We start from the raw sequence: 18433 nt of genomic DNA, 5'->3' as shown, positions 1-18433 counted from the left end.
CATTTCCGTGCGCTGCTCTGGTTCGCCAGAAGCGGCTTAGTCATGCTGGCCACATGACCCGGAAGCTGTATGCCGGCTCCCTCACCCAATAAAGCGAGATGAGCGCCGCAACCCCAGAGTCAGTCACAACTAGACCTAATGGTCAGGGGTCCCTTTACCTTTAGGGCTGCCATACGTCCTGGTTTTCCCCTATACATCTGGGAATTGGACTTGAAAATGGCATCTGGGCGGATTTTCGCTAAATTGGCAAAATGTCCAGGAAAATTTGAAATGTATGGCAAGTAGTGCGATTTATTTTATTTTTAAAAAAGCTTTTAAAAATCCAGAAAAGCCCCAAAATGTGTGGGGTTTTTTTTTGGGGGGGAGCACAACTTTTACAAAACACACACACCCACCCACCAAAAAACTCAGCTATATTGTCTGGATTTTCACTTTTGGGAATACGGCAACCCTAGCTGAGGAGACATGGGGGAATCTGTCTACAGTGCTGAGAGTGAAGCAGTGAGAAACCATTTGGCAGGCGAGAATTCTACCACTGAACCACCAATGCAAAAGGGTCAGCAAGGTTTATCTTGCCTGGGCTGGATCGGTCCCACGGAGATCCCTCCGTGGGCTGGATCATGCACGCGATTTTCGGCATCTGCACATGCGCACCTGCAGTTTTCGGTGTCTGTGCGTCCATAGATGCGATTTTTGGCGCCACGGAAGCAAGTCCCCACACTGCGATGGTTTAGCACAGCTCGGTTTGGGGGCAGTTTGTGGGCCGGTCAAACGACCTCCGCAGGCCGCTTCCGGTCCATGGGCCTTAGGTTGCTGACCCGTTCTATTGCCTTGTAGGACAGCCAAAGGATGATTCTAGGAAAAGTAGGATTCTAGGAAAAGTAGGTTTGTGGTTCAGTAGGTCAGTAGGGGTGAAACAGAAGCTTCAACAATTTCCTCAGTTAGTGCTGGTGAGGCTTAACTGGGTTAGAATCATAGAATTGTAGAGTTGGAAGGTACTCATCTAGTACAATCTGCAAGAGTGTCTTAGCAGGGTAACTATAGTAACTTGCTTCCTGAAAGTGTCTTGGGCCAATTACACCTGACTATTTATGGTACTTTGGCTCCAGTGCATTCCTACAACTGGTGTTGGAAGATGAGTACTCGTGACGTTAGCCACAATGCATGTCTATCCTAGTGTTTTCCCTCAAATCAGCTTCTATCTGATTTAGAAACATAAACCGCACTCTGTGGTTAAGCTGAGAGGTGTATATTTGAGACAGCCATTGCATATGACAGCTTCATGGGGAGGAGTGTGCAGTGAGGGTCGCAGGGACAAGGAAACCAAACAGGCAGTACACATAGGGGGTGAAGACATCCCTGCTCCCTCCCTGGTGTAAAGTAACATAAATATGTGAATAGAGACCACCTTACTGCATTTCAAGCCACTAATGTGGGTTTAGAAAGGGTGCAAAATAAACTGTTGGTATTTAAAGGGACAGAAGCAAGGTGAGTGAGTGTTTCAAAATTGTATGTATTAATGCTAAGTGTTGCTGTCTACTCCCTTCAATCAGTACCCAACCCACCATAAAATTTTGAAACCACGGGTCCATTTTGGCATGCACGCGGGTATTTGTTTACCTATGCACACACACCTTTTGAACTTATTTTATTTTTGAAATACTAACTTATTTGCACAAAAGAGCAATACTAAATAAATGTGTGTGTTGCTCCAGGCCAGGGAAGGATTTGGAGTTGCTTCTTTGAAAGACTGCCTTTTCCTTTCCTGCTTCCTGTACCAGCAAGGGCAAATTTTATTTTTAATGCAGCTTATCAGTGCAAGAGCAGTTTGTGCAAAAGAGCTGTTTTGATTAAAAAAAAATATACTGCAAATGTGTCTTTAGTAACAACTAGTGAAAAATGGTAGGTTGAATACTCTTCTTTGAGCTGATGGAAACAAAATATAAGTAGGGGGTGCAGCAATACATGGTACCTGACTTTTTTTTTAAAGCACCCCAGCCACACAGTGCATCCACATTTGATCAACACACAATTTTGTAATAGATTTTCTTCCCTTAATGAATCATCCGTAGATCTGGAAAATCCAAATTTCCTGGAGGGAGGTTATAATAATAATAATAATAATATATTATTTATACCCCGCCCATCTGGCTGAGTTTCCCCAGCCACTCTGGGCGGCTCCCAATCAGTGTTAAAAACAGTACAGCGTTACATATTAAAAACTTCCCTGAACAGGGCTGCCTTAAGATGTCTTCTGAATGTCAGGTAATTATTTATCTCTTTGACATCTGATGGGAGGGCGTTCCACAGGGCGGGCGCCACTACCGAGAAGGCCCTCTGTCTGGTTCCCTGTAGCCTCACTTCTCGCAATGAGGGAAGCGCCAGAAGGTTACGGGCTGCCACTTGGATGAGGCCAATGTCATGTGTTTGCTGGGATGGAGGAGGGAAGACATAAAAGCAGCATCAAATCCACATTAAACTCCAGTGTAGATGAACCCCTAATGTTGTTTTCAATGCATTAAAAAAATCGGTGGCTAAGACTGCTCAAGGTAACACTACATAAGATGTCATCTAGATGTCAAAACCTGGGTGCAGTCACAACCCAGAACGTGTAACAGGAGTAGTGACCACTGCTTGAAGACTTGGCCTTCTGCCATTAATAGATGGCAGGAGAATTTAGCCCAAGTGACATGCTTCTGCAGTGCCAATAGTGTGCTTTTTTGCACCCACTCCATCACAGGTGCCACACTTCTGTTTTGATAAAGTAGATTACCCTATATAATTTAGAGCAGTGGTTTGGGGAACCTTTTCCACATCTATACATCGGACTCTGCAAACATCTGTTTTTGGACAACTAACCTCATACGTGTATATTTATGCCAATGCATTTTTTACCAAGCAGGTTTAATGTAAGACAGCCATAACACTTAATTACCTTATGCCAGCTCACCCCTTGCTAAATTTGGGTATTGGTTATGATACTTATCATTTGTGTGTGTGTATTGATTACTTGTATGAATAAGGCATCACAAAATCATTTGTAAAATGATAACAAACAGGACAGGACTTATACACTGAAGTAGAATGCCACTTTCCCTTTAAACTAATAGTTAATTGTGAACTTCAAAGTTCAGAACTGTATTAAAAAATTACAAGTGTGCAAAGACTTGTATCAGACACATTCCATTTACTTTCAGGAAAAAAGAAATCCTTTAGTTTACATATTCAGATTTTTTCAAGATAAAGTACAACAGAATGTTACATAACATATTTCAACATGTAAGAAACAAGGCACAAAAGAAAATATAAAAGTTTCATAGAGCACTTGGAACACCCAAGTAATTCTGAGTAGTGTAACAAGTCAACATAAGGCAAATACTAAAGAAAATCTATTACAGTATTAAATAATTTAGTTACGCAAGTCTGATCCTTGGAAAGACTGTCAGTCTTTTTGGAAGTAGCTGAGCACCCTGAAAGGATGCACCAGTTGTATGTAGGGTAATGCCCACTTTTTGCTAAAGGAACACTTGCTAAAAATGGCACGAGTTTTCACCTTATAAAAGTGTATTAAGATTTGTGCAAACTCCTCTTTCAAAGTAAATTAAAGTTAGCTACATATAATTTCAGATCATGGAATGCTTCAGAAACCACAAATGAAAGTCACTTTTAATGATGAATTGGAATGCACCCCCAAACTCCAACTTCTGAATTTCTTTCAGGAAGAGATCCACTCAGTGAAACTGCAATCAGGCTCAGAAAGATGAAATGATATATAAATATTTATAGAATAGAGAAAGTTCCATAAAAGATTAGAAAATCCAGTAAGTGTGGTGGATGCTGAAAAGCTCTTGAAGAAAGTATCCTATAGAACAAACACTTCCATAGCATACTAAGACAATAATGAAAGTGAGGCTTTGGTTAAAAAACAAAGGCTGCAAAATGTCGGCTGTGGTGAGAAGAGTTCAAGCATCAAATGTATAGCATTTCCCACGCAAGAGGGATACTCTGATTCCATCTGCATTTGGTTTGTCTTTGTACCATGTAAAAATAGTAACAATAATATTCCAATAGTCAAGACAAATTATTTGGAATGAAAGCAATGTCAATACCTGCATCCTGAACCTGCCAAAAACATATATGGAAATGGAAAGGACATGGTACTGTGCCCAGGCTTGTTACAACAAAGAGCTCAGGGCCTCCTAGAGCAAGAACCAAAATTTGTAAGCGCCAATTATTTTTCAGTTGCCGCATTTCTGGCTGCAGAGTATTCCATTACAAATCAATGTACATAAATTGCATTACTCATTTTTAAAAAGTGCACAATGTTGGTCCGTTTTGAATTAAAAAACATTTTAGCTAATAGATTAAGACCAAACTCTTTGCCCTGTGAAGATACACAGTACCTTATATGATTATAATTTAGTAACTTGGGGGCACCCCCCCCGAGTCTATAGAAGAGAAGGATATCTTTGTAATTAGAGCTTTACAGTCACGACACAGGCCCCAGCTCTTCCCAGGCACAATGGTGCAACCTGCAATGGTGAGAAGAAGGTGGAAAAGGGTCAGTGACAAAGCACGCTTGCTAGCGCTACAAATATTTTATTTTAAAAAATTAGAGCCACAGTAATATGAATGTTGCGCAAGAGAACGAATCACTTGCTACCTGTTTTTCAATCAGCGCTTAGTTTGAGCCAGAGGTCACCTGGACTCAACCCCATTGTTTTTAAAATATAATGTCAAAGCTCAATTATATAAATTATGGAGCAGGATATTAATACAGGGCATAGGTTTCCTGTTAAGCAGGGACAGGAAGATTATACTTTTTATGTCACCTTTTGCATACATCAGATCAAGGGTACACTACCTTCTAGGATTTCAGGGGCCATATTCCAGCCATGGTTAGGGTCACAGAATCATAGAGTTGGAAGGGACCCCAGGGGTCAACTAGTCCAACCCCCCGCAATGCAACAATCTCAACTAAAGTATCTGTGGCAGGTGGCCATTCACCCTCTGTTTAAAAACCTCCAAGGAAGGAGAGAATCTACCACTTCCCAAGGGAGTCTGTTCCACTAACAGCTCTTACTGTTAGAGAGCTCTTCTTTCCAGAGGTAAAAATGGACAGAGCAACTCTGTTCTTCATTCAGGCAAGCAGGAGGTATTACCAGAGTTCAAGGATATATTCCATCCAGGCAAAAAGGTGGAGGATGCATGGCCAAGGAGAAGCTGTGGCCAGAGAGAGGCTTGGACTATTGCATTTAGCCCCTGCGCATGAGGTGCCCCCACATTAGAATTATTCTGCTGGTTTTACAGAGAAAAACTTGATTACTTAGCTAGAACAAAAAGAGCAACTTCTAAGTTTAGATTTCATTTGCACTTTCCGGTGGTAGCCACTGAATATGAAGTGACTACCTATCCTGGGGCAGATGGTAAGGTTTGCAATGTGCGCCCAAGTTGGATAAAAATGCGAGCGATTCTGCATCTATGTAGAATGCTTGCACCACATAACTGCCGTCACATACAGATGGTGAATATTTGAGATATGGAATCAGTTTTTTTTTTTTTTGTAGGCTTGAGTTCCTGTACTTCCCATTTTAAATAATCATATTTCCCTTTTCTTCCACCTTTCTTTCGGAAAGCATGTAGGAAAGGACTTGGTTGCATCAGGAAAAGAAGATGTTTGACATGCTGCTCAATCATATGTAGGGAGGGGCAGAAAGTAGCAGAACAATCAGAAGTCTGTTCATGATGGATGGCTCAGTCAGTAGAGCATGAAACTCTTAATCTCTGGGTCACAGGTTGAAGCCCCACATTGGGCAAAAGATTCCTGCATTGCAGGGCTTTGGACTAGATGACCCTCAAGGTTCCTTTCAGACCTACAGTTCTGTGATTCTTATTTACACATGGTTTCACTCACTCACCTGGGATGACTGAATCTGAGCTGAAGGCAGGCTTCCAAAAGAGGCTGAGATTACTCTTAAAAACAGCAACATGTTGCCTTCTACTAACTGAGATGATGAAGCCAACTACTTGCTATTGACTACTATGACTTGGAGTGGCCCTCCCAAGGTCACAGAGAGCTCTGCTAGCCAGACTTGCTATGGGAGCACCTTGAACAGAAGAAGCCAGAAATTCAACCCACCATTGATGTATGAACCCTCCAAACCTTAAGCAATACCTGTGTCCACTCATTTGTCTGGGGGTCGTAAGACTCCACTGTGTTAAGGTAGGTCTGTCCATCATATCCCCCAACAGCATACAATCTGTCTCCAAGAAGGCAGACTCCCACTGCATCTCTGCTGATGCTCATGGAAGCTACGGCAGTCCACATATCAGTTTTGGGATCATACCTGAATTAAAAACAACAACGTAAGGGTTAGTTCCATATGTCTGAAGTTCTGCCAAGAGAGTATTATATATGCTATTCTAATTTTGACTGTTACTCCACACCCCGTATTGTATTTCAGAACTTCTTCTGACTGATTTCATTGTAACTTCAACTAGATCTTTTGCTTTCTTTCATCACTGTTGGTACCGTTCTTACACATACACAGACCCTGTTTGGAAGTGCATTCCCGGCAAGCTATTTGTCAAATTGAGAACATGTTCATCCTACCCCTTAACACATTTATCTGAATCAGCTTAATCCACATTTCCCCATTTTGTCCAAAATGAAGATCTGTGGTTTAATGCCACGGTCCGACATAATGTTTTCAGACATTGAGCCACATCTCCCCATTCTGGACATAATAGAGAACTGTAGTTTTAAGCTAACCAAGATATGAATACAAATAGGTGAGCAGAGGAATGAAAGCACAGGCCCGGTGCTCATTGCCAGCTTACTAAACTGACTTAGCAAGCCAGGAATCTACATCTGAGCTGGGCGAGACGTATGATAGATTCTCTTGTTGCATACTGCTTCTGAAAACAAATTCTTTATAGAATTTGACATCTCTCATGTATTTTTTTTTTTGCTGCTTTATTTTTAAAATCAATATCCTCCATAGAATTTGCACTTCTGTTTTGGTTAACTAATGTCTTTGTTTACTGACATTCTGACCCAAGTTGGTAGATTTTTACTACTATCCTTTTGGTTAACAGCATCTTGCTCAAAGCCACACAACAAATCTCCAGTTGTGGTGAAACACAAACCCTGCCCATGCCAAATCTCTCTGAATGGTGTCTCTTGCAACTGTTCTATAAAAAGTGCTACCATTGCAGAAATACTCCAAATCAATTGCTTCTACATAACCTGTATCTTTTACTTTTTACCTCCTTTTCTGCATCCTCCTGCACTATATGCTCAAGTGTTAAATGCAGGTAATTTTAGGATGCTGTAAATGAGGGAAATGGGACAGCGAGAACCTTAAGTACAGTGGTGCCCCGCAAGACGAATGCCTCGCAAGACGGAAAACCCGCTAGACGAAAGGGTTTTCCGTTTTGGAGGTGCTTCGCAAAACGAATTTCCTATGGGCTTGCTTCGCAAGACAAAAATGTCTTGCGAGTTCCTGCGGGTTTTTTTCCCTTTCCCCCCACTTTTTCCCAAGCCGCTAAGCCGCTTATCAGCTGATCCTAAGCAGCTAAGCTGCTTATCAGCTGATCCGCTAAGCCGCTTATCAGCTGATCCACTAAGCCGCTTATCAGCTGATCCGCTAAGCCCACTAAGCCGCTAATAGCACTAATCCGCTAATGGGCTTGCTTCGCAAGACGAAAAAACCGCGATGAAGAGACTCGCGGAACGGATTCTTTTCGTCTTGCGAGGCACCACTGTATCTTCATAGCAACACTTTATTGCGTTAATACCTTTCCACACAGTCAGACAGCCTGGATGTCAAGTTAGAAGCTGGTGCATCATGGCCTCCAATAGCATAGAGAAACCCATTCCAGGTGGTTACCCCAACGCCACCTCTTCGTTTTGACATCTGAGCACAGAGTGTCCACTTGTTAGTATGAGGATCAAAGCATTCTACAGATTTGAGACAAGAACTTCCATCTCGACCACCAACTGCATATAACCTGTAAGCATACAAATACATGGTTGAAATACTTTCTGAACACACACACACAAAATATTCAAGTAGGCATTGAATTAGATGGCTTACTGCAGAATAAAAAATAGCATTAAGTCTAACACTTTAAAATCTTCCTCAGGGACAATGAAATCTGCTGCTGCCTTTGCTTCAAAGAGAACTCTCTTGGGATCCTATTTCTGAAAGAGTCTCACCCATTTTCTGATGCTTCTCTTAAAACCTACCTATAGTTTCTTGGTAACAAAGTAGCAGTTTTAAACAACAGCTTTGTCTCAATTCATTTCAACCTCAGTAGGTGGTGCAGCTTGTCCTTTGATGTTGCATTTAAATCCGAAAGTAATAATGCAATTCTAACCACATTTATGGGCTCATTTATACAACAGATTTGAAAGTTTTATATACCGTATTTTTCGCCCTATAGGACGCACTTTTTCCCCTCCAAAAATGAAGGGGAAATGTGTGTGCGTCCTATGGGGCAAATGCAGGCTTTCGCTGACCCCTCTCGCTCTCCAGGCTTCAGGAGAGCCGCAGAGCCAGCGCCACAAGGTCGGGGGACAGCGGGGAGGCGGACCGACCCCTCTCGCTCTCCAGGCTTCAGGAGAGCCGCAGCGCCAGCCCCACAAGGTCGGGGAGGCAGAACACCATCATCCCGCTGTCTCCCGATGTGGTTTGGAGGCTGACGGCGGGGAGACGCGTGCTTCTTCCTGCCGCCAGCCCCGCAAGCTCCGGGGACAGCTGGAAGGCGCAGCGCGTCTTCCCGCTGTCCCCGGACCTGGTCTGCAGGCGGGCGGCGGGGAGAAGAGCGCTTCTCCCCGCTGCCTGCCCCGCAAGCTCCGGGGACAGCGGGGAGGCGCAGCGCGTCTTCCCGCTGTCCCCGGACCTGGTCTGCAGGCAGGCGGTGGGGAGAAGAGCGCTTCTCCCCGCTGCCGGCCCCACAAGCGCCTGGGGGGGAGGGAATTTTTTTTTCTTTATTTCCCCCCCAAAAAACTTGGTGCGTCCTATGGGCCGGTGCGTCCTATGGGGCGAAAAATACGGTATGTTACATTTTTCATCCCATTACTTGTGTGGTCCTTTTCTATTTCTAAATAAACAAAGATGCAAAAAAATTCAAAAATATCAAAAAAGGAAGCATATAATTTAGGAAAAAGTGCATTATAAAAAAAACACAGTAAGAGGGTTTCCCACAATGATAGCTATTCCGATACTTCAAGGAAGGAATAATATTTCTCAGAAAAAAACAAGAACTTGTTGATTTTCTTTCCTAAAATGGATAAAATTTTCAGTTTCTCTTCAGCCATCTTACTGCTAGAGACAATTGCTTATGTTACCCTTTGAGTTTTCAGGATTTTATACAGCATTATCAATTTGTTATTAAAAATACATTGCTAGATTTGACTAAGTCAAATTACTGGAACCATTTCTAGGACAAAAGAAGTCCTGCCTGCAGTCCTGAAACTATTAAACATCCAAGAGGAAATTAACAGTAAGGATTTAATGAGCACTGGATGTTTCCTGATACCCAATGAATATTTTAACAAGAAGTGGATAGGACAAAAACATGCATACACAGCATCATTCAAAAGCCTGACACTCTGAACTTCTGGTAGACGATATCATTCCAGTGTTACTAAATTTCCTTTATATATGAGTTTTGAGTAAAATGTTATGGAATATTTGCCCTTATTTCTCTCTTTAGTCCTACTTACTTTCCACTTAATACTGCTACACCCACTGTGCTCCTTGGGGTTGACATGCTAGCCACAAAGTTCCACTGGCGTGCCTGTGGATCCCATCTTTCGACGGTATTCAGATAGCTCCAGCCATCATGCCCTCCTACAGCATACATAGGACCTTCCAGAACTGCCACCCCTTTGAGTTAAGAAGACACTATTATTTCAGAATGTGAAATGGCCCAATTGTTTATGACATACCGCAGTGGTTTCAAACGGTCACATCATCAAAAATGCTTTCCTCATTTATTTTTCTGATGAGGAAATCAGAACTAGGGCTTCTACAGAATATTTTGAGACTCAGATAAAACCCTGGCCAAACTATTGAAAGGCATTCTACAATACATTCAACATCTTGTCCATCCGTATCTCCACTACATTACAACATATCTTCAAAGGATCATTCATTCATTCCTTTAGTAACTGATTCATTAATTTTCTGCCAAAGGAACCAAGGCTGCAATGTTTATGGGGATGGATAAACTGCCTCTCAGGAAAGCCTGCCTACTGCCATTGATCACCTCATTTAAGAAACCTGATAATTTTGCCCCAAAGTTCAAAAGCCGCTGATGTACAGGAACAGAGAAACACTTGAGCCTTGACAAGCAGACATATCACAATATTTCTATAATATCTATGTTCTGCAACTGCCAATTAAGAATATGAAAACTCTTCGGTCCCTCACTCAAAATTAATGAAATGGGAAAAAGGAAAAAAAAAGATTATCTCTTGGTCTTGGAGCCATTAGGTTTTGACTGCTATAATGTTTCTAGTCTTCTTTCTGTCAAAAGAAGGTCCAGTGACTTTCTCCCACTCCTCAAAGGAAAGTCAATCTCAATACAGTGGTACCTCGGGTTACATACGCTTCAGGTTACATACGCTTCAGGTTACACACTCCGCTAACCCAAAAATAGTGCTTCAGGTTAAGAACTTTGCTTCAGGATAAGAACAGAAATCGGCTCCGGCGGCACGGCAGCAGCAGGAGGCCCCATTAGCTAAAGTGGTGCTTCAGGTTAAGAACAGTTTCAGGTTAAGAACAGACCACCGGAATGAATTAAGTACTTAACCCGAGGTACCACTGCATTTGGGGGGGGGGGTTAAGATGCCGTATAAAAAGTGTCTCAGAGAACTGCACATAAAGGTAAAGGTACCCCTGCCCGTACGGGCCAGTCCTGTCCGACTCTAGGGTTGCGCGCCCATCTCACTTAAGAGGCCGGGGGCCAGCGCTGTCCGGAGACACTTCCGGGTCACGTGGCCAGCGTGATGAAGCTGCTCTGGCGAGCTTGCACCAGCGCAGCACACGGAAACGCCGTTTACCTTCCCCCTATAAAGCAGTACCTATTTATCTACTTGCACTTAGGGGTGCTTTCGAACTGCTAGGTGGGCAGGAGCTGGGACCGAAAGACATGCAATATAGTGACCATACTTTTACTTCCCAAGAATGACACATAAGAAAGCATAATGCTGGAGATGACAATTAAATTAAAACCTTTAAAGTTTGTTTCTGATTTTTGTCTATTACAAATTGCCTACTACTGATATCGAATGTACCAAAGAAGCCCAAGTAGCAATTTCAAGGAAGCATGTCATTGAAATGAGCTGATCACACCACATATCTTGCTTTTAGTTATAAAAAAAGATACATACCCAGACCATGTCGGTGAGTGGACATAGGTGGCATCACACTCCAAGTTTTTGTTTTTGGGTTGTAACACTCCACTGTATTCAGTGTTTTCAGTCCATCTCTACCACCAACAACATACAACTTATCATCTAATACTGCTACTCCAAATTGTAGTCTTCTTCCATTCATATTTGCTACAGGAGTCCACATATTGGTACGGAGATCATACTTTTCAATGCTTGTTGCTCCTTAGCAGTAGTATAAAATAATATTAATTTAAAAACTCAAATCTTTGTGATCACTGTCCATAAAAATACCACAGATTTGGTTCAGATAGTGATAAACAATCTGATTACTTCTTTAAAAAAATAATTATTCTCAACATACACACACGTAGTTTCAAAGTGCATACTTGAGATGTGATGTCAATAGCGATTACATAAATATGGTTCCAAATAATCATTTGCTAAATATTTTGTCCTACCAAATCTGAATGGAATGTTAACAACAATTTATGGACACATATAAAATCAACTAGTTTGTAGAACTATGATCTGTCTCACTTTCCTGGAATTTATATTTGCTCTCTCCTCAATATGTGTAACATAATTATTTCATTCATGCAATATGAAATACTAACTGAAGCTAGAAAGAAAATGTTCTGCAAGTTCAGCTGTATATTCAGAATCCATATTCAACACAGCATGAAAGGCCACTTATGCAATCATTACAATAACTTTTAAATAAAATACTTTGGTAACTAGTAATTATTTAAATATACTGAGATAGCTTTGGTTTTTTTGAACTATGAATACATAGCATTGTTTGTACACACCTTTATTAACAATATTAATTTCTAGGATTATTTTTTGTCTTATTTCATTGAATATTTGTGTGCACAGAGGTGAAATAATATCATATAATAGTTTATTATAACTTCTTTCTCACTTGCATTTTTTCTTAATCAAAACAGGCAAACTTGTTGAACTTGATTAAGGTAAGGCTGGTATATTTTCACCAATAATATAACAGCCATCATGTGGTTATGTTTCCATTGATCATTTATTAGATTAAGAGAGAATGTAAAAGCAATGAGAAGTTCTGCACCCATATTGTAAGCCTAGCTGTGCTATTTTCATGGAACACATACATTCCAGCAAGCTGAACCCTTCAGTTCCACCCACCCAAACCCCACCCTCATGTATTTCAGATGGGTTTACAGGAAGGGGGGGTTACGTGGTTCATATACATTTATATGTTCATACTTAATCTTATTACTATAAGCCACCGATATTTCAAACATAGTTGCATAGTGCTTCATAGATTTTCCTTTGGGAGCGGGGGGGGGGGGGGAGAGAAGAGAACGGAGTGGTAGTTACAAAATGTCAGCTAACAGGCATCCTTGCAGCCGGCTTTTATCTGGCTGAAACTAAGTCACACATTTGTAGGACCAGTTTTCAGCTCTTGCACGAAGAGCACAAAATATACTTTTGCACTGAACAGGTGAAAACACTTACAAACTAGCCTCTCAACTCCTGAAGTGATATGTGCATTTTCATCTGTAGTACAGACATCCTATAATCCATACCTTTAGTCGCATCCATGCCTCCAACTGCAAACAACACACCAACTGTAGATTTTCTAGGTTTTGTACGAGGACTTTGCAACATGGGCCGCCTCTCTGGCAACAGATGGTATTTCATTGCTTCCATAATGAGTTTTTGACATTCAATGTCATCTCTGAAGAGTGCATTGTTTTCCATATCTGCTAAAAACTAGAAAAAGAAGAAGACGATGTGCTGAACTTGAATAAATTAACAGGAATATTCTGAACATAAGATGCCAAATTAACACAACTAACCTACAATCAACAGAGAGTGTAAAATGTTTGTGTAAAGGCAGGGATTTTGATACAGAAGATTAAAGAGATAAATGAGCACAACTCCTGTCTCTTTAAAGTTTAGCTAATACCTTCCCTGGGTGGGCATTTGGATCGGTAGTGCAGTACTAAGGCTGTTTTCCTGATTAAAATTTACACACACACCCCAATCTGGTATTTGCTCTGTTACAGGAAATTACATATACACAGGTTTTTGTGTGTGCATGCCCATCATTTGGAACAGCATTTATATCTTCCTATTGTTATGATCTTTCAAACATACAGATAAAATTTTATACAGTACTGCTATCTAGTTGCTAGACTCCAACCACTGCCATCCTCCACAACACTTTATAATGAAAGGAACAGAATACAGAATGAAATCACATTGTACTGTGTCAGTCTTCAACAAAGACCAATAAACCTTGGTCAAGGTTGACTTGGCATGCTTTGTTCCTAACATACCAGTACTGGCTGCAACATAACACTTCTCCCATAATGTTATGGCTCCTTTGAATAAATTATTGTGATTCTTGATTTAGTGAATCTTGCTTCAGTTTGCAGTATGTAACATTTGCTGTATGCAAACCATTAATAATTCAGCATACTGCCTATCTTAGTTTTGATCTTGGTCACTTTCAACCACATGCTACAAATTCAGATGGATAGCCGTGTTGATCTGTCATAGTCATAATAAATAACAAGATGAAAGATGAAAAAATCATCTTCAGATACTCTGAAGCAGACGTCGCTTCAACCTTATAACAGTTGATGACTGTTATGGCAGTTGGTTCCATAGGGAAGGGCAAGGGATTTTTAAAGGGATAGATGACCAAAATTAGCTTTAGTATGTATAATGGGACATGAATTCAGTATCCCTATTCAGACCATGTCTCTCCATAGCTTTTAGTTTGGTAATGAGTATCTGATGAAGTGTGTATTACACACGAAAGCTCATACGTTGAAAGCTTTGGCCTTTCCTGAAGAAAGCAGGACTGAACTCCCCAGGCATCAGTTGATGCAAACTGCTTCCTGATAATTGAAACCCCTGCTAAAATGGGGGACACAGTTAATTTTAGCTGTGGTTTCAGTAGAAATCACTCCTGGAGCAAGGATGGACAACTGATAAAACAGGGAAGCCAAATCTGCTTTCTGATTGGTGATGGGGGCAGATGCACCTTGCTGTCTGCACAGTGCTTGGAAGTCCGGATATCAGAACTTCAAAGTACCAAATCATCTGACATCAGGTGATCCAACAGGTGGGGCTGCCCACATGTCAAATTTCCCCCCTTGATGTCAAATTTTCCCCCTTGATGGATCTGCCCCACAGAACCAAAAAAATTCCCTACTGCTGCTCTAGAATAACCATTATTAGTTTCTTTTACTACACAAATTAGTTTCTTTTCCTACACAAGACCCATATACAAAATTAATCAGAATCTTTGTCTTAAGAACATTGAGTAAATGTAAAATATGAAAGATGTTCAAAACAAACATTTATGTATAAAAGAACCAATTTAGCTATAGGTCCTTGGGGCAACTGCTCCCTAATTGTTAAAAGCTTACATTACCACAGTGTGTTACTGGTGGCACTGTATTAATGGTAAGCTGATTCCCTGCATGAATGCAGAGGTTTCCAAGTGGGAGGCAACCAAACCATATCACCTTAATTTACTGGTATCAACTGGTGAAAGATGAAAGAACAGCTATACAGATTTCAGGCATTTATTTACCTGTGGTGCAAGTAATGGCAGCCTGATGTATGCCAGGAGGTTGCTGAGATCCATCTTTCTTTGTTCCAAATCATGTCTCACCCATGTAAGCAATGCATTGAGGATGGTCTCTTCATTTGGAATATTCATATCATCACTTGCTAAAAGCTTTGCAATTTCAGTGGCTGGTAACAATAAAAATTCTTGGTTTCTAATTACTTCCATGAAATGATCCTACAAAGTTTAACAAACAAAACATCTCAATATTAATGGGGAGACAGACCTTGTAAAGTATAACTGCAGGTGGATATGTATGCTGGAAAATAAGCACTGCTTGTTAATGTAACTTCCCACTCCAGTTTTGCCAAGAAGTTTTACCTCTTTTCAGTCTCAGTCCCTTATGGCAGGAAATTGCTGCCACCATGGCTCTGGAGTTAGTGCTGGTAGGTATGGCACTGCAGTGGTGGAAACAGTGGTGGGCCAGACAACAAGCTTACAACCCCAGCTTAAATTTGCGAAGACCTGTGCGCCTTGAAGAAAGGCAGAAGGGGAGAAGTCCGGGTCAGGATGCACATAACAGCAACTCCTAAAGAGTTGCTTAAGAAAAGTTGGGGCAGCCTCCCCTTTCCCTGGAGGTACTTAAGGGCTGTGTGTCCTTGAAGGAAAGCAGAAGCAAGGAGACGTAGGCCAGCAATCTCATGCTCTCAGCTCCTGAGAGAACCCTGTTCTTTATTTTGTAACATATGTAGCATTTATGTATATTTAAAATTGTAAACTGCCTTGGGTGGCATGGGAGAAAGGAAGTATATAAAGAAAACAAACAGAGGAAGCTTTGTTCAGCACTCAAAAGCTACCCAGATAAATTATTTGTCTGCAGAAAGTAGCACAAGCTACATGTTCCTTTGTGATTATTTTTTTTAATGTTGTACAGGGATTTGCATTTTCTTCCCTGAATCAGTGTGTTGAAGGCTTGTGCAAAATTTGGAATTTTTGGCAAGTAGAAAGATAAATGAAGGCACTATGTTTTATGGAGCAGGTCCAGAGAACGAGCATTCCCTCTGACTGATAACCTCGGGGCATTATAACAACAATCTTCTTGGGACGTGGGTAGCCCAGGACCTCCATACATACTGCCCAGGCTTGTGCCTCGGGCAGGTCATTTTGGTGCTGCTAACACAGCAGTTTGACTTCACCCCGGAGGCACACTCCATTGTCTCTTGAGACAGACAGATGCCCACTATTCTAGGGTTAATAGTAATAGTCTGCAGCATACCACACACTTCTTGGAAATCTTATTCAGTCATTACTTAAGAGTTTTAAGAGTCATCAGATATGGCCCACATATTTTCTTTTCATATCTTTAATTTTTATTTGGTGTTTTCAACATTACATCAAATAATGAAAGATACAGTTAATACATAGAACAAAATAGAAAACGAAAGTAGGATAAAGAGTAAAGAACAAAATTATAAACTGGGGACAAATCTCCCATAATATATATAGGGTTCACAAACTGACATAAAGAGAAGCTAAACTATATTATTATTAATCATTTATAAACTGCAGTGCACAGATTAAAAATACAAGACAGTCCTTACCCAAAGGCTTACAACAGAAATGACAGAACAGAAAAGGAAAAGGATCAGGTAGCAGGTTATGTGAATGGTGAAATTTTTTTTCTATCTGAAACCTCAGAAAGCCTTTGCTAGTCAGAGTAGATGGCTACTTGGGCAAATAGACTTGATATAGGGCAGCTTCCTATGCCTCAGGTCTGTCTGTATAAAATCACAATGTCACTGGAGACTGGGATCTTCTTTCCATTGCACTGCTATTTCTATCCTAGCTGCTGTCTCTGGATGAGAGGTAAGGCCCCTGTGTGGTACTGCTTCCTTGCGCTCAAATCAAACACACAGAGAGAAATTAAAATTCATGAAAAAATCAACAACAACACAGAGTCAAAACATTTCTATTACAATTTGCACGTAACCATCAAAAGCCTGGCAAAATAAATACATTTTGAGTTGATTCCTAATGCCACCAATGTGGGGAGAAATTAGATCTTGAGCAGGAGGGAGTCTCATAGATGGGGTGTTGTCAGAAGAAAGGCCATGGCTTTTGTCCACTAATGACAGAACTAGTAGGACCACATGTGTAGAACTTAAAGCATGGGTCAGAAAGTATCCATGGAGATAGCCCTCAAATACTTGTGCCAGGATGCATCATAAATCACTGACCTCCCAAATGAACAATTAAAAGTCTGTTACTGAAATCTTAGGATACTTGGAGAAGACCACAATGTGGATGAAAGCTCTAGACTCTTAACCATCTGCCCAACATTTATTTATTTTTCTCACATTTATACCTCACCTTTACTCTATCATGGAACCTATGGTGCCATGCATGTAGTACACCTATCCTGGCACTGACCAGGTCCCAGATCTGCTAAGCTAAGGCAGACCATAACCCTGATCTGCCTGAAGACAAGCAGAGAATATGCTGAGCTTCGAAGGGAATGAGAGGTACTAGAATTAGGTTTTGCAGATCAGCTCCTACACCCTAGTACTTAGTGACTGCACTTGGTTTGAATGAATTCATGCTTCCCATTTACTGTCATCAATTTCCCTCTTGCAATGCAATCTATGCATATTTACTTAGAAGTCAATTCCTATTATGTTCAATGGGGTTACTCCCTAGCAAGTGAGTATAGATAGATGACTTCAGCCCAAGCTCCATTTCCCAACACACCTACAGAAAATTTGCAAAAACATTGCAAGTAAAATCAACTACCGTATTTTTTGCACCATAACACTCACTTTTTTCCTCCTAGAAAGTAAGGGGAAATGTCTGTGCGTGTTATGGAGGCAATGCCTACGGGTGGCATGCCTACGGATTTTCCTCCTCTAAAAACTATGTTATGGTCGGGTGCGTGTTATAGAGCGAAAAATACGGTATATCATATACTTCAAGCTCCTATTGGCCACCATAAGGGCTAAAATGTGGAACACTGAATTTTGTATAACACATCACATTCTGCACTTGGGCTTCTAAAAATATAATAAAGATATAAATCTTATTGCTTAAAATGAACAGTGCAATGAATAGAGTATAAAAATTGAGGAACATTATATTATTTTAATACAGGAGCAACACCCTCTTGTAAACTGAAGTGACACAGAACTGAAATCTGTCTTACTTATTTATATGTCAAGCTTTAGTACGTGAAACGAAACCATGCCAACCTTTTCAACACTAAACGCATTGTTCCATTAATGAAAGCTTATTAGTTTAGATCAGTCCTCTTGAGATTACTTGCTCGAAGATCTCGTAAACCAAGAAATACTTCAACTGAATCTTTGGCAGGCCCGCACACAGTTGTTTTCGTTTAAAATTACCGTATATTTCGCACCATTGGACGCACCGGACCATAGGACGCACCGGACCATAGGAGGGGGAGAACAGGG

General features: G+C 41.0%; 1 protein-coding gene and 1 long non-coding RNA gene across 4 annotated transcripts in view; one reads left to right on the top strand and one right to left on the bottom strand.

Annotated features, from left to right (window-relative positions):
• Nucleotides 1-384: 384 nt before the first annotated feature.
• On the top strand, nt 385-4497 carry LOC308594679. Its single transcript, XR_014011554.1, has 2 exons — nt 385-2102; nt 2389-4497. It is a non-coding gene; the product is annotated as an uncharacterized lncRNA (long non-coding RNA).
• KLHL5 (kelch like family member 5) overlaps nt 3168-18433 on the bottom strand; it is a 54337-nt gene continuing 39071 nt past the window's right edge. For all 3 annotated transcript variants that reach the window (XM_081207700.1, XM_081207701.1, XM_081207699.1), the window contains 7 exons: nt 14994-15206; nt 12970-13156; nt 11405-11629; nt 9734-9896; nt 7801-8013; nt 6176-6347; nt 3168-4532 (listed from right to left, as the gene is read on the bottom strand). In XM_081207700.1, coding sequence (XP_081063826.1) covers nt 4476-4532; nt 6176-6347; nt 7801-8013; nt 9734-9896; nt 11405-11629; nt 12970-13156; nt 14994-15206 — 1230 coding nt within the window. In that variant the 3' untranslated portion in view covers nt 3168-4475. The remainder of the gene's footprint in view (nt 4533-6175; nt 6348-7800; nt 8014-9733; nt 9897-11404; nt 11630-12969; nt 13157-14993; nt 15207-18433) is intronic.

This window comes from Podarcis bocagei, assembly GCF_964188305.1.
Source record: "Podarcis bocagei genome assembly, chromosome: 9".
Lineage (NCBI taxonomy): Eukaryota > Metazoa > Chordata > Lepidosauria > Squamata > Lacertidae > Podarcis > Podarcis bocagei.
The sequence above is the reverse complement of the archived record's forward strand: the minus strand, read 5'-3'. Positions and strand labels throughout refer to the sequence as shown.